Genomic DNA, 16,799 nt, shown 5'->3' on the forward strand with positions numbered 1-16,799 from the left:
TAGGGAGCAGTATTATAGTAGTTATTTTCTTGTACATAGGGGGCAGTATTATAGTAGTTATTTTCTTGTACATAGGGGGCAGTATTATAGTAGCTATATTCTTGTATATAGGAGGCAGTATTATAGTAGTTATATTATTGTATATAGGGGGCAGTATTATAGTAGTTATATTCTTGTATATAGGAGGCAGTATTATAGTAGTTATATTCTTGTATATAGGGGGCAGTATTACAGTAGTTATATTCTTGTATATAGGGGCAGTATTATAGTAGTTATATTCTTGTATATAGGGAGCAGTATTATAGTAGTTATTTTCTTGTACATAGGGGGCAGTATTATAGTAGCTATATTCTAGTACATAGGGAACCTTCTCCTTTATCCTGAACATTTTCTAACTCCTTAGTTAGAGCTACATGTTAGTCAATGAATAATGGATATGAAGGTTCCCCCTACCTCTCTGATATGAGGTCCTGCAGCAGCCTTGGTGTATACAATAAGAGACATCTACTAGGTTTCCTAAGAACCATTATAATATGCGCTCCAGCTGTAGTAGAACCTTCTTAAGAAAAGGATGAGTTTCATGTCAGTAAATTTCCAGAAAAGAGGTTTTACAGCAGCGGGGATATGTAATATATGCAACATGGTATAATGTACCCCCGACTGTAAATGATATTATATTGTAGTATGAGTATGGAAGCCCATTGAGAAGAGGAACAACTTCACTCATTTAGAGAAGGATATATTTTTTCCTCTTCAAAAAAAGGTTCTGCAGCAGCTGAGGTCTGTATTTTAGGTCATACGTAACCGTATAGTTAATTCTAAGAATCTGACAAGTCACCTCAAACCCTTACACCTTAATATTAGATTTCTCTGGTACTTTTAAATGGCCTCTATTATTGTTATAATGTACAGTAGGGGGCACATTGTCCCATATAGACGCTGCGCCACCATGGACTTATATACAGTATATACATAGCACCGCACACACGACACTCAAGTCACTACTCAATATTCTTTCTTGGAGGAAGAGACGGTGAAATGTCATCTGGATTCTGCATCAATCAAATTTTAATACAATTCATTATTTAATAAATATAATCCTCTTATCCTATGCAAGAAAACATCATGAAAAATTCAGAGGCCTTTATAGGCTCATACAATGTGGCTGGATGTATTTCCTCCATAAATACTACATTACTATGTGTCACTTCTTCTTTATGCCTCTTGAGGTAATGACGACGCTCCCCTCCTTTCATTATTATGTTAATCAATTTATAAACAAAATTCCCCATCTGGAAACTTTTTATTTTACTGATTTTCTTCTTAAAAAGTTTTTTTTTTTTTAAAAACAAAAAATAAATCTTTGTTTCAGTGTCTGGTGTAAGCACCTTATGCTTTTAATAAAAAAATTAGTTGTAGAGAACCTGTTCTAGGGACGAAACTTATCATTCCTTTATTAGGTGTTGACTTAAGAGTTGTCCAACGTTATTTATCTTTCAACAGCGCCACACCTGTCCACAGGTTGTGTGTGGTATTGCAGCTCAACCCCGTTCACTTTATTGGAACTGAGCTGCAATACCAGACACAACCTAAGGACCAGAGTGGTTTGGAAGAAAACAGCCATGTCTTTCTAATCCTCTACAACCCCTTTAAACAGACATGGGAGAGAGGGTTTAGTGATTGACCCCCAAAATTTATAGTTATGGCCAGTAGTGTGTAGATCCCACCAACCAAGTGTGGTCTTGAACAGAAACCCAAATACTTCCAGATGGATTTATTTCAGCTTTGGACCCCACCAAACCTTAAAGGAAAACTCCACTTTTATTCTACACAATATTTCAGAGTTAAAATCGGCATAAAATGCGGAGTAATATTTAGCTTCACTGATTTTGTGTTACATCATAGCTTATACTCCAGTCACATCCAGAGCTGCAGTCACATGTCTGCTGTTACCAAAGGGTGGTGCACTGTGGGAACACAGATGACAATCATGAAGTTGGGTCACATGTCTGACAATGGGTGGAGCTAAACTTATGGCTGTCTCCAAGGCAACAAGCAGTTTTTAAAGAGACATTGTATAAGAATGAAGAACAAAAAATTTATAAAATATGTGTAAAGGAAAGTAGTTGCAAAGTTATTTAACTTTTTATTGTGTAAAGACTTGTAATATTCTGTTCAGTTAATTATCTTGGTCTCCTACATCAGTAACAGGTGACGAACATTACGGTGCCCGTAGGGGTTGTCACTCATCTTTCCACAAACCCAGAATGGTATTTATTTCTGCAATACAACTGCATGAAATAGAACGTCTATAGAATGGCTCCTATGGTGGCGGTGCTTCCATCTCATCTACATAATGTTTCTACGTGTTCCTTACCTGCACATTGTAACGTCTTTGTGCTTCCTGTATTTGCTGTTACAGTATGGTTCTTACATTGTAGCAACTCATGGCATTACCCACCAGAAACATATTTCCACACCAGCAAAGTAATTACACCCAGAACCTCTTCCATTCCATTCCCCTAAACCGGCATAAGTTGTCAGGTGCACAGTCATGTGACAACTAAGCCCCTCCCAGAGAGATGTTTCAAAAAGGTCAATTTAGAAATAATGTATCAAAGAAGTATCGTTAAATAAATGGAAAAAAAAATAGTTTTTTTCGATTTTTATAATGTCCAAGCTTGATTGTCACTGGTCTCTTACTTAGGAAGGGTCTTAAAGGGCTTTTCTCAGGAAGACAATTCCTTTAACATATGCCCTATTAGGACATATGGGCGTCATAGAGAAGGCTCCTCTGCTTGTGACCTCCTCTATTAACCAGAGGGGAGATCCGCTGACAAATAGCGGTTCTTGCTCTGACGGATCCTGCCCATCCATGTGGTACATGGTCGGCCATTAGCTTCCCCCAGGAATCGGCTGTCATGATTTATGAAGCCGGAACCTGGGTGGTCATCTGATTGAAGGAGTTATCTTCATGGGATGATGTAACGTGATTACTTGGTCATCTATAAGGAACTGTTGTATGGGTGTTAAAAGAATGAGAAGATCAACAAGGCTGAATATCAAAGCACTTTATACAACAAAAACACAAACAGGTAGTAGCTTACACATAAAAATTTACAAATGTGCTACTCCATTTGGATGGAGAAAGCAAAGACCGTTAGAAGTCAGCATGCAAGAGTCAGAGTCTTAGCGTGGCTATATTCTTGATGGGGGAAACGGAAGCTTCTGGTCACATTGTTATGATGACATTAGCTGGAAATCTTTGACAATCTTTGACTTATGATCCACCCGATCTTCCAGCTCATTACTGCTTGTCTGTGCAGCGTATCATACAGGATGACATCATTGATAGGAACCCCATCTCAGTCTTAATGTGTTTCATGCTATTGCCCCTCCTCAGACGACCAATGTTCATGTTCCTTCTGACTATACATACCCTTCTAAGATAGCTCTATGTATCGCCACCATTAAACTTTATAATACATAATAATATACAATAAAAATACAAATACATCATAATATACAAACAGCAACACATTGATCTAAAAAAAGGTGTAATATCAAAATCACCTCTCAGACCTCCAGGAAACTTAGCCAGGGTATAAGACTCCACTACTGTCCAAGGAAGAGATTTCCACCATCGGTTGTTCCGCTAGTATCGGGTCTATGGGCGTGGCCTATGAGGGCACCACCCACAATCGTTATACTCAAGGCTTCTGGTTGATGCACACATCGTCTTTTCCATTAGCTATTTCTTAAATAATATAATACTCTGGTTCCAGTTTCCTTTTGGTTATTCTGATGTAATATAGATTACAAGTACAGCAACCAAGGTAAACAACAGCAAATGTATTATTACCACTACAGGAACCATGTATTGTATCTTTTCTAAATGGACCATCAAATGTTTTATGCATTAGTGTAATAAATTGATATTTCTCACAACTAGTTACATTGTTAGTAGGTTTATTATCTGAATGTGCAATTTTAGCTAAATTGAAATATCTTAATATTTATTTTTTTTAACTACAAGACAGGAAATAAAATCTGGAGAATTTGATTCTTAAAAACAGAGAAATATAACCAAAAATATCCATCTTGATGTACTAATAATACCCTAATGTAGCATCTATACAATTTCCCAAATAATTATATTTGCCATTTTCTAATAAAGAAAGATGTACAACTGTAAACACTGTAAATCAGTGATATCCTTGATCAGTGTATCGAGAGAAAAATGCTAATAATTTAAGAAAGTCTGCCTGCTTAAAGACGTCTCGAATGTTCTTTACCGTATTTATTGAAGAATAGCAGCTGATTAAGTTTATTTATGAAGGTTCACGGTCCGATGAGTGTTAACATTAACAAATATTAAAAGCCATCACAAGTAATTCATCTCTGACGTAGCTGTCTAAAATGTAAAGTTGAGATTGGGAATAATCAGAGATTATATGATAGGAGCATAAGACTCCTTTATTTTTTATTTTTTGCTTTGCCACAGCAGAAGAAAATCATCGATGTACCTCTGCCACAGAACCCTATGAGACGGAGGTACATCAAAGAGACAAACCATCTCTCAGTCCAACATACAGAATAGCAAAACTAGGTGCAATCAGGGTCCCCATGGCCGTCCTGGTTGTCTGCAAAAAGAAAACAGAATCAAAAAAATAATTATGCTGTAAAATAAAAAAAAAATAACAATGTAACAAAATACCGAAAAAGTTAACTATTTGCATGAAACACATGAAAACTGGGGTCATTTGATGTCGTCCTTTGTGACAAAAATACACAGATAAGCAATAATAGGTCAACAAACAGGTTAGAGCATATGACATCTACTCCTTGAGTCCTACAATTCCCTGGAAGTACTTCAGTTTCTGACAATAGATATGATGACATTTATGCATTTGCTCATTAATTTGAAAGAACTTTTTGCCTACTTTTTCTTAAAATTGTCTTTATGCCCCCATAAAAATATGATTCTGTACCTTTTAATGTATCTTCCAATTATTTAACAGGTTAAGAAAGCTGGAACACTATTCTCCTGCATTACTAGATTTGGATACAATGTATTCTGGGGTGGAAAGCCATAGATGATGTAAGTAACCACCTATGTTTGTTGCCTCTATGCTATAAATTGCTATACGATTTGCTGTTACTTCGCTCTGCCTAGTTAGGCCACAGTTATAATCAGTGACTATGACTTAGCTGCATTGTCTATTGGAGTCTGCGGTAGTCGAAAATCGAACTCCTCTGATATCAGAGGATGCTGTTCTAGCCCCATGCTTTACAATGCAGGTCTGCCTGCTTACTAGGTTAGCTTGGATTAGGGCAATAAATCTGTTGATGCCAAGAACTGGTGATCCACATACTGTAATTTGGTATAAGAAACTGGTGATTTTGACCACTTGGTACCAGGAACTGGGGAATTAAACCACTACCAAGTGGTTCCACACAGCCAAGAACAATATACAAAAACTCTTAAGATCTTTACAAAATGGACGACCTAAGTTTACACAACGACGGAAAGTTTTCTTCAGATGTGAATCAAAATAAGCCCGTAAAATCCACACTTGTCTCCTAGAGCAAGATTTACAACCCGATATCACCTACAAATGTAAATTCAATGCTAATATTTCCAAAAACTTCTGGTAAAACTTTTATGAAACTGAATCCAATAGTGGATTTTTGAAACTGTCCTCATTTGAGGAACCTTTGGGGAAAAAAAATTTGATATAGATACATTTGCAAGTGTAAAACAAATACTCGGTTTCTTCTTTATAAATTGTGCCACTTGGGTGAGATAAAAGAGTCTGGTGTTCCATACTGTGTTACGATCGCGCTGCGCAGACGGCACCGGAACCTGAGGATGATGAGGATGATCTACTTTCAAGTATAATGATAAGTTTGTCCCGACTATTCAATCATCACAGTCTGTTTCCTGAACACAGTAAATATATAAATAATGACTGCTAATAGGCGGCTAATATGATCTCCTCTTGTGAAGAGTCTTTAGTTACAACATAAAATAACTGACAGCTGATCCCCATTCCTAAAACCTGCGACTGAGACATAATATTATAATCATTTCCTTTATTCTAACAATTTTTAGTGCTTCTATCTATCTCATATCTATCTATCTATCTATCTATCTATCTATCTATCTATCTATCTATCTATCTATCTATCTATCTATCTATCTATCTATCTATCTATCTATCTATCTATCTATCTATCCCATATCTATCTATCTATCTATCTATCTATCTATCTATCTATCTATCTATCTATCTATCTATCTATCTATCTATCTATCTATCTATCTATCTATCTATCTATCTATCTATCTATCTATCTATCCCATATCTATCCCATATCTATCTATCTATCTCATATCTATCTATCTATCTATCTATCTATCTATCTATCTATCTATCTATCTATCTATCTATCTATCTATCTATCTATCTCATATCTATCTATCTATCTATCTATCTATCTATCTATCTATCTATCTATCTATCTATCTATCTATCTATCTATCTATCTATCTATCTATCTATCTGTCTGTCTGTCTGTCTGTCTGTCTGTCTGTCTGTCTAGGGTTTTACGCTTGGCGATTATCGGGTAGACGGGTCCTGTGTAAATAGGGCAACAATCAGCAGATGGACGAGAAAACGCTCCTTCATCTGCTGATCATATAGTTTTAAAAAAGTAAAATATTATCGTTGTCGGCAGCCGACATGATAATAATGTAGTTGGACGAGCGATCAGAGTAACGACCACTCGTCCCCAAACGAGCGCCGGTCAACGACATCTTATTGATCAGCACTCACTGCAATTATCGTCCGGTGTCATAGGGGCTTATCTATCTATCTATCTATCTATCTATCTATCTATCTATCTATCTATCTATCTATCTATCTATCTATCTATCTATCTATCTATCTATCTATCTCATATCTATCTATCTATCTATCTATCTATCTATCTATCTATCTATCTATCTATCTATCTATCTATCTATCTATCTATCTATCTCATATCTATCTATCTATCTATCTATCTATCTATCTATCTATCTATCTATCTATCTATCTATCTATCTATCTATCTATCTATCATCTATCTATCTATCTATCTATCTATCTATCTATCTATCTATCTATCTATCTATCTATCTATCTATCTATCTATCTATCTATCTATCTCATATCTATCTATCTATCTCATATCTATCTATCTATCTATCTATCTATCTATCTATCTATCTATCTATCTATCTATCTATCTATCTATCTATCTATCTATCTATCTATCTATCTATCATCTATCTATCTATCTATCTATCTATCTATCTATCTATCTATCTATCTATCTATCTATCTATCTCATATCTATCCATCTATCTATCTATCTATCTATCTATCTATCTATCTATCTATCTATCTATCTATCTATCTATCTATCTATCTATCTATCTATCTATCTATCTATCTATCTATCTATCTATCTATCTCATATCTATCTATCTATCTATCTATCTATCTATCTATCTATCTATCTATCTATCTATCTATCTATCTATCTATCTATCTATCCTGGACTATCTAGGGTCTGCAAAAACCATAATATGCCATTTACAGTACTGCTATCCTCTTATGTGGCAGATGGGCCATTGAGTCCCCCCAAGACACAAGGGCCCAGGTGTGATTGCAACCTCTGCAACCCCTATAGATCACTAATGTCTTTTATCCATATATAACTCTGTCTATTTATCTGTGGAGACTGTTCTTCTCAGACGTTTTTCTGCTGCTCCAGGTTTGATAAACGTCCTTTGTAGTTGGTAAAAAATGTCGGGTCGTAACAAAGACTGCACTTTCCATTTAAAAACCACTTCACCAGGGGAACAAATGTTCCTTTGGAAAATGTTAATCATAGATTTGTTTTAATTATTTAGTGGCCTATTTCAGAATATCTAGGGCAAAATTGCCAGTGGTGTCATTAGAGTTCCAGGCGAGGTAAGGTGTGTGTCTGTGTGACACCTCGTACCTACACATCCCGGCACGCTCACCTGTAAACATATACGGCCGAACACAGTTTGGACTCGGACAGATCATTTTATTACTATTTTTATTATAATTAATTTTTACTTGTACACCAATAGGATTTAGCCCTTGGCGGACATGAAATTAAAAATGCAGTAATTTGCCGTAAATTTTTAATATATATATATATAATAGTCATAGTTGGTATTGGATTTGCCAGTTTTACCCTTTTCTCTGTACCCTTATCTTACCTAATATATAACCATTGTAATGTTTAGCACTCATGCACATGGCCATAATACGGCTCCTTAAAAGCTTAAGGTGACCATACACATTAGATGTATGGTGGCAGAACTTGACGATTTTAGCGGGACCGGTGATCCATCTAATGTTTATCCCGAATATCCCATGTCGGCAAATGTCAGGGGTGAAAGTAGGGTCGAATACCAACATGACCATCATTTTGTTCTTAAGGAGATAAGCCGCTTCTGGAGGAGTCTGGCGTTCTCTCGTCTCCCTATTGAAAGCACATGCACGCACGTCGGAGCCAAGTTTGCATGTGTATAGAGGAGTCGGGAGGAATATTTGTCGGTCAAAATAATAGTTTGTCCGACCGCTATCTAAACTGTATGGCCAGCTTTAGGCCTGCTTCACACCGTGGTGTTCGGTCTTTGAGATACGGACCGTAAGTCGGCCGTATTTCCCGGACTGAACACAGTTCAGGGAGCCGGACTCCTAGCATCATAGTTATCTATCATGCCAGGAGTCCCTGCCTCCCCGTGGGAATACTGTCCCATACTGTAATTATGTTTTAAGTACGGGACAGTAGTCCCGCGGGGAGGCAGTGAATAACTATGATGCTAGGAGTCCGGCTCCCTGAACGGTGTTCAGTCCGGGAAATACGGCCGACGTACGGTCCATATCTCATGGTCCGAACACGGCCTGGTGGAGCAGACCTTAGAGTTGTACGGAGCCAAAATATGGAACTTATGGAAAACTTAAGGGCCAAACTAAACCTCTGTAGGGACACGATATTACAGAGGTATTCTACCCGAGAAGAATTGCTAATAGTGCTCCGTAAGGAGGCACCAAATAGTGGCACAGGTAATGCTTATGACTCTGTATGTGAAGCTGTATGGGCTCTGTGTGCAGCCATAATATTTATTTTTATGTGAAAAAAGACCAAATATATAATAAAACCCACATTCATGGCCATTAACGACATCGTCCAGATTTGGAAAAATCTTGTGAAGAGCAAGTGGAAGTCATAGAAGGTGTCAGTTGTGATATTATGAAGTCCTACACTGCATGCGAATAATCACCAGTATACAGGTACTTGGTTTTCATTAAGCAAGGAGCTCCATGAGACGTTATGCACCTTGTATAACTAACGGTTTCCACCTTCGTTTCATATGGCGCCACGCATTTCGCAGTTTTATGTGAAGATGAGCACGAAAACAACCAAAAAAAACCATAAATTCTAAGGAAAAAATAATAGGAATATCTGTCAGGGTATATATAGGGAGTGCTTTGATTTAACTTGTCCCTCTGGTTTTGCTCTTTTTGTTTCAGTATTATATATTATTAGATCTCTCGTACGCCGCATGATCTGCCTTTGTGATACTAATGAGAAAAATATCATTTTTCAGAATATTTTTATGATTCAATCAACATAATGAAAGGATTTTTTTTTTCAGAACGGCCAAAATGTTTGACATAAATATATTTATGTCAAATTAAACAATACTTCCAATGCAGTCGCTGAAAAAAAAAAATCTATCTAAAAATCTATTACATTTTTTTTTCATCATATAGTTCCGTCATAATGAATATTAATGCCTCTGCTCCGAAACATCTGTTTCTATTGATAAATGAAGGCCATAAGGTCTGTACAGTATAGACTAATCTGCAATATAATAAAATGGTGCAGGATCCATTTATCAAGAATTTCACATGACCAGATTGTTGGTTCATCGATGCGCCATTTGACAGATGTGTCTCTTACAGTCAATGTATTTAGAGTCAATACTTCAACGTAACAGCTGCTCGCATCAGTAAGTGATTTTACTGGTGTCAATAGTGGGAGTTCGGAGGGAATTAGCCGCTACAGATAATCTAGTTAGATGTTATCAGTATCTCTCTGGGCCATTAAGTGTCTCAGAATTTTTGTAGATGCTTCGAATCTGCCAGGATTTTATTTTTAGCTTTTTTGGTATAATGTAAATCTTTCTGGTTTAAGTAGTTGTCCAGGATTAAAAAAAAAAAAAAGGTCTGATTTTTTTTTCTAGAAACAGCGCCACACTTGATCATTGACTGTATCTGGTATTACAGTTCAGCCCTATTTAATGGAATTGGGCAGAGCTGCAAAAACCCATGGGCATGCGTGACGCTTTTACTAGACAAAAACAGTCCACTTTTTTCTAATCTTGGATAACGCATTTTAAGGCCTCGAGCACTCGTCTGTATTAAGATATCTGTGTTGTATGGATCCCTAATACGGCACCCACAGTCCCGCTATGGGCCTATAGTGTATCTCTGTGTGCCCTGAATTTACCATTGCACATTTCATCACATTTGGCACCACAAAGCAACACACAGAGTGCCTATGGGACCGTAATATTGACTTGCGGGGTCTGCCATGTGCATGTGTCCTTACGGTCCTGTGCATGTGTCCTTACGGTCCTGTGCATACACAACAGCGGTCCAAGTAATGATATCTAAACAGGGCTCTCTTTAGCTGTGTACGGTCAGGATAGTCCCAATATTGTTCCTTAGACCACCAGTGATGCTAAAGTCACAAGTCCGGTACAAGACCCCCTTTCAATTTGAAATGTTTAAGTTATACTCAACATGATATCTATAAGGAAGTGGGGTGGTGCCGGTAACATGTCATGGGTACACCCCATCGTCCGAGGCATGATTGAACTCTAACATTGTCATATAGATATTTGGGTGGATTCTAACCAAGGTTAATATGAGGTAACCATACAATGAACTTATTACACAAGGATATATTTCATATTAAACATATTTTGGAATTTATCGATAGGAAAATTAATGGATTCACAGGACCTGGTTTTCTGGAGTAATATAAAATCTGCGAGCCCTATCCATCATCTACATTTTGCTCTATTGTATCAACTTACCACAAAGGTCGGGTCTCTTCATACATCCACTGTTTGCTGTGTTGCTTCCAAGTCCATTAAAAGCGGCCATGCCCTCAGAGCTGTAAGCTCGGAGAACGGAGAGCATATTAACCTGCTTCTCCAAAGCATCAGGAACTGGTGCTTGATCAAGTTTTGTAGAGCTTTGTGGACCATCGTGGGGTAATGGAAGATTTGGGTGCCACTGCTTTTCCATCACTTGTGATGTTGGTGACACCATGTTTTCTGAAGATCTTAGAGGGGTTGAATCAGACTCGTCTCCTTCCATGTCATTTTCTTCTTTGTTCGGCTCATCGGTCGTGTTCATGTTTTCCGGTTCTGTTTCTACTTCCTCATCTTCATTTTCATCTTCTTTGCATGTTTCCATATCCTCAGAGGAGGATTCATCGGAGAGATCATCAGTAGCAACTGTATTTACAGAATCACATTGCAGCCCATGGGAGTCATCGTCAGGTGGAGACTGAGAGTCAATGTCCATGTTTTGCATATTGGCCGCTGCTGAACCTGGGTAGACACCAAACTGCTTATAGAATTCAGATGGAAAATTATTAAACATAGCATCAATATGACTCGGCCATGAAGTGTCCTTAATATTGCCTTGTAGAGCTTTTTCAGAAGTTTGCAATGGGCTCATTTTTGAGATCATCATTTCCTTGCTACATTGAACTGAAGAAGAAGCCACAACTTTATTGGCTGCACCTAATGACTCCCTCAACTGATCTTTAGTGTGCCCTTGTCCTCCCATTGTACAATCTTTACGTTTTGCTTTTCCGAGATGGTTAGCTTGGAGATGAAGGGCCATCAGTTCCATAGATGATGTTGTAAACGAACAAAACAGACAACCATGCCAAGCAATGTTATCTTGGACTGTGATCGATGAACCTGGAAGAGACTGGGCATCTGGCCTCACGGACAAGTCCAGAGGCTCATACTGAGATTTCTCCATTTTCCTCTGAGGTGTTTTGTTTTCTAATTTGTCTTCACCATTGTCTGATCTAGGGGCTTTTAAAGGAAGTGAGTCAAGCAAAGCCTTCTCCTTCATTTCTTTTTCTTTCTTAAGAGAATTTAGAACAAAACTGTCCATAAAAGCCTGCAAAGACCCTTGAAAGTTCACACCATTGCCCACAATGTTAGGGTATGTTCTCGCAAATTCTGCAATGCTAGGTGCTTTTAAAGACATTTCCGATTTTTTCAAAATTTCTGAGGAAGACTCAGAATTAATGCCGCTTGACTGGCCCTGACGGTCTCCAGAAGACATCAACCCTGCCTGCCACTGTTGGGACATCATTCCACTTCTGAAGTCCATTCCAGGAAGACCTTTAAATGCTCCTCGTAATATGTCTGGTCTCATGAAGAGGGAGCTTTTACTTGCTGTATCATCTTTGTGGTCCTGGTTTGGAGGATGTCCATGGACAGGAAGTGGGCCAGAGCCATTCTGCCGTTCCCTGTGGTGACGCTCCAGGTGGTACTTTAAAGATGCTGACTGGGTGCCAGCATAGTCACAGTGGGGACATTTGTAAGGCTTCTCACCTAAAGATGAGCAAAAATAAATAATGGTCAAAAAAAACTCTGTAAAGTCAGAGGTTTTGATAAAAAGCATAGCCTTGAAATTGACAAATGTAATATTTTTCTTTAAACTACAACTATCCACAATTGGATCTGTTCCTTATGTATTTTAATGTTGTTCCTTTCTCTTACCAATGGTAAACACACACATTCGGGTCACATATAGGGGACAACCCCTTTCTTATTAATGCTGAAGCTTCTCGGGAAGCCTTCTTTGCCAGACATTGGCCGGACCACGGTAAATGTAGTATTCAAATGAATGGCCGTCCATGTAATACATGAATCGCTAAAGTCCACCAGTGCTGGCTCATAGAGGGGGGTCCTGAGCCTGGAAACCCCCCTCTATTATATCCATGTGCCCTAATAAGTCATATGGACAGCGGCTGTCTTTATGAGGCAACCCCTTTAACGGAGTCAATACATTTTCCTATACAATTTTTTTTATCTAATTCTAAGCTTTTTTTTTTACAATTTTCCAACAGGTATTTTTGACCAAAATGCTGCTTATCTTTATTTTTTATAAATGATGGCGGATATTTATAGTAATCTTAGAAAACTATTAAACATGATTTTTTTTCCAAATATAATTTTTACAAAACTGTAAGAAAAAATGTTTATGAAATAAACGGTTAAAAATGGGATTAAAATGTTCACATATTAGGAACAAAAATCCTTATTCATATATATTAATGCATATTCAATTTTTTATTTTATTTAAAAAAATAATAATTATATTCTGAGATATTCACCCGTCATCTTTTTCTTACAAAATAAGAAAGTTTAAGATTCTAAACCTGTAGATTAAAAATAAGTGAAATAAATGTTAATTAGATGATCGTCTGGGACATTCTATATGTTCGTAATTGTTGTGAAATTAGTTTAATTTATACACATGGTAACCATTTTTAAAACCTAAAAATTTTATGGCACTGTTACGCAAGACTGAAATGAATGATTTAAGTCGTGCTCTGCAGTAAATCATGGATATAATTAGCAAATGGCATACTGCACGAGTAATTTATCATTATTTAGAGGGCAGCATTCCAGAAGAATTCTGAGATCTGCAGACCCTCTGCATTGTTACTAAATACGGATCTATAAACAGAGATTCTCTGAAATATTAAAGCCGTTACTGCTGCTGCACAAAAGAACATGTAGGTTACGTTACACGTAGTCAATAGAAAAAGAAATAAAATCCTCGCTAATGAAGAAATGCAAAATATATTAAGACTATATTAAGGCTTTGCAGTCATTACCAACGTTCTCATGGTTTTTCTGGCCCTGCAATATACGTAATTATTAGGGGAACAAAACAAGCTTAGATTCTGACATTGCGGACTTAACCCCTCCACGTAGACTTTCACGCAAATTTGTGGCAATATCTGCATGTGTTACTTGTATATTTCACCATTTGTACTGCATAGGGTGAAGTCTGCATTGAAATTTCACAGCAGAATTGACATGCTGCGGGTTTGAATATCTGTAGTAAAAAAGTGGAAAAAAACCTGTGTGGAATTGAGGGGCATACATGTGGATGGGGTATTAAAAATATTATCCAGACATATTGTACTGTAAAATGTTTCGGAAACCAGACTAAAAATACACAGCAATTCTGCAGTTTACTCCGCCCTTAGGGTATGTGCACACACACTAATTACGTCCGTAATTGACGGACGTATTTCGGCCGCAAGTACCGGACCGAACACAGTGCAGGGAGCTGGGCTCCTAGCATCATAGTTATGTACGATGCTAGGAGTTCCTGCCTCTCCGTGGAACTGCTGTCCCGTACTGAAAACATGATTACACTACGGGACAGTTGTCCTGCAGCGAGGCAGGGACTCCTAGCGTCGTACATAAGTTTGATGCTAGGAGCCCAACTCCCTGCACTGTGTTCGGTCCGGGACTTGCGGCCGAAATACGCCCGTCAATTATGGACGTAATTAGTGTGTGTGCACATACCCTTAGGCTGGGTTCAAACAACCTATTTTCAGACGTAAACGAGGCGTATTATGCCTCGTTTTACATCAGAAAATAGGGCTGCAATACGTCGACAAACATCTGCCCATTCATTTGAATGGGTTTGCCGACGAATTGTCAGTTGTCAAACGACGACGCGTAAAATGACTGCCTCGTCAAAGAAGTGCAGGACACTTATATACATTATATGCAGGACACTTCTTTGAAACGTAATTTGAGCCGTTCTTCATTGAATTCAATGAAGAGCAGCTCATGATATACGAGCGTCACAGACGCCTCACAAAATACGAGGAGGAGCTTTTACGTCTGAAACGACGCAGCTGTTTTCTCCTGAAAACAGTCTGTCTTTTCAGACGTAAAAGCCAGTTCTCGTGTGCACATACCCTTAGAAGCAAAGGATGTGTCAAGAATAATGATATTTAGTTTTTAATCATTAAAATAATCCTTGCAATTTTAGCATTTGCATGAATCAGAATGCCCTTATCAGCAATGTAATGTGTATTATTGGAATAAAAATATATGTATATATTTTTTTCTGTAATCTTATTGTCCAGAAATTCTGATTATTAGAAATGCAAGAAAGAGCTTCACTTTGCTGTGACTGTAGAATATTCTGGAATATTTAAGTCCTAATATACTACTCTTGTGTGGTGTAGTATAGAGGAGATGTCCGCTCTCCTGTGTGGTGTAGTATAAAGGAGATGTCAGCTATCCTGTGTGGTGTAGTATAGAGGATCTGTCAGTTCTCCTGTGTGGTGTAGTATGGAGGATCTGTCAGCTCTGCTGTGTGGTATAGTATAGAGAATCTGTCAGTTATCCTGTGTGGTGTAGTATAGAGGATCTGTTAGTTCTCCTGTGTGGTGTAGTATAGAGGATCTGTCAGCTCTCCTGTGTGGTGTAGTATAGAGGATCTGTCAGCTCTCCTGTGTGGTGTAGTATAGAGGATCTGTCAGCTCTCCTGTGTGGTGTCGTATAGAGGATCTGTCAGCTCTCCTGTGTGGTGAAGTATAGAGGATCTGTCAGCTCTCCTGTGTGGTGTAGTATAGAGGATCTGTCAGCTCTCCTGTGTGGTGTCGTATAGAGGATCTGTCAGTTCTCCTGTGTGGTGTAGTATAGAGGATCTGTCAGCTCTCCTGTGTGGTGTAGTATAGAGGATCTGTTAGTTCTCCTGTGTGGTGTAGTATAGAGGAGCTGTCAGTTCTCCTGTGTGGTATATTATGGAGGAGATGTCAGCTCTCCTGTGGGGTGTAGTATAGAAGAGCTGTTGGCTCTCCTGTGTGGTGTAGCATAGAAGAGCTGTCAGCTCTCCTGTGTGATTTAGTTTAGAGGACCTGTCAGCTCTCCTGTGTGGTGTTGTACAGAGGACCAGTCAGCGCTTTTGTGTGGTGTTGTACAGAGGATTTGTCAGTTCTCCTGTGTGGTGTAGTATAGAGGATCTGTCAGTTCTCCTGTGTGGTGTAGTATAGAGCTGCTGTCCGCTCTCCTGTGTGTAGTTTAGAGGATCTGTCAGCTCTTCTATGTGGTGTAGTAAAGAGGATCTGTCAGCTCTCCTGTGTGGTGTAGTATAGAGGATCTGTCTGTTCTCCTGTGTGGTGTAGTGTAGAGAAGCTGTCAGCTCTCCTGTGTGTTGTAGTATAGAGGAGCTGTCAGCTCTCCTGTGTGGTGTAGTATAGAGGATCTGTCAGCTCTGCTGTTTGGTGTAGTATAGAGGAGCTGTCAGTTCTCCTGTGTGGTATAGTATGGAGGAGATGTCAGCTCTCCTGTGTGGTGTAGTGTAGAGGAGCTGTCAGTTCTCCTGTGTGGTATAGTATAGAGGATCTGTCAGGTCTCCTGTGTGGTGTAGTATAGAGGAGCTGTCAGCTCTCCTGTGTGGTGTAGTATAAAGGATCTGTCCAGTCTCCTGTGTGGTGTAGTATAGAGGATCTGTCAGCTCTCCTGTGTGATGTAGTATAGAGGATGTGTCATCTCTCCTGTGTGGTGTAGTATAGAGGAGCTGTCAGCTCTCCTGTGGGGTGTAGTATAGAGGAGCTGTCAGTTCTCC

General features: G+C 38.4%; 1 protein-coding gene across 6 annotated transcripts in view; it reads right to left on the bottom strand.

The window, feature by feature from the left end:
* Nucleotides 1-16,799, bottom strand: part of ZNF536 (zinc finger protein 536) — a 575,107-nt gene that overhangs the window by 178,707 nt on the left and 379,601 nt on the right. For 5 of the 6 annotated variants that reach the window (XM_075838400.1, XM_075838399.1, XM_075838401.1 and 2 more), the window contains one exon: nt 11,198-12,745. In XM_075838400.1, the coding sequence (XP_075694515.1) occupies nt 11,198-12,745 (1,548 nt within the window). Of the gene's footprint in view, nt 1-3,072; nt 4,644-11,197; nt 12,746-16,799 lie in introns of those variants that run through there. The other variant, XM_075838402.1, reaches the window with a different exon arrangement.

This window comes from Rhinoderma darwinii, chromosome 9 (genome assembly GCF_050947455.1).
Source record: "Rhinoderma darwinii isolate aRhiDar2 chromosome 9, aRhiDar2.hap1, whole genome shotgun sequence".
Taxonomy (NCBI): domain Eukaryota; kingdom Metazoa; phylum Chordata; class Amphibia; order Anura; family Rhinodermatidae; genus Rhinoderma; species Rhinoderma darwinii.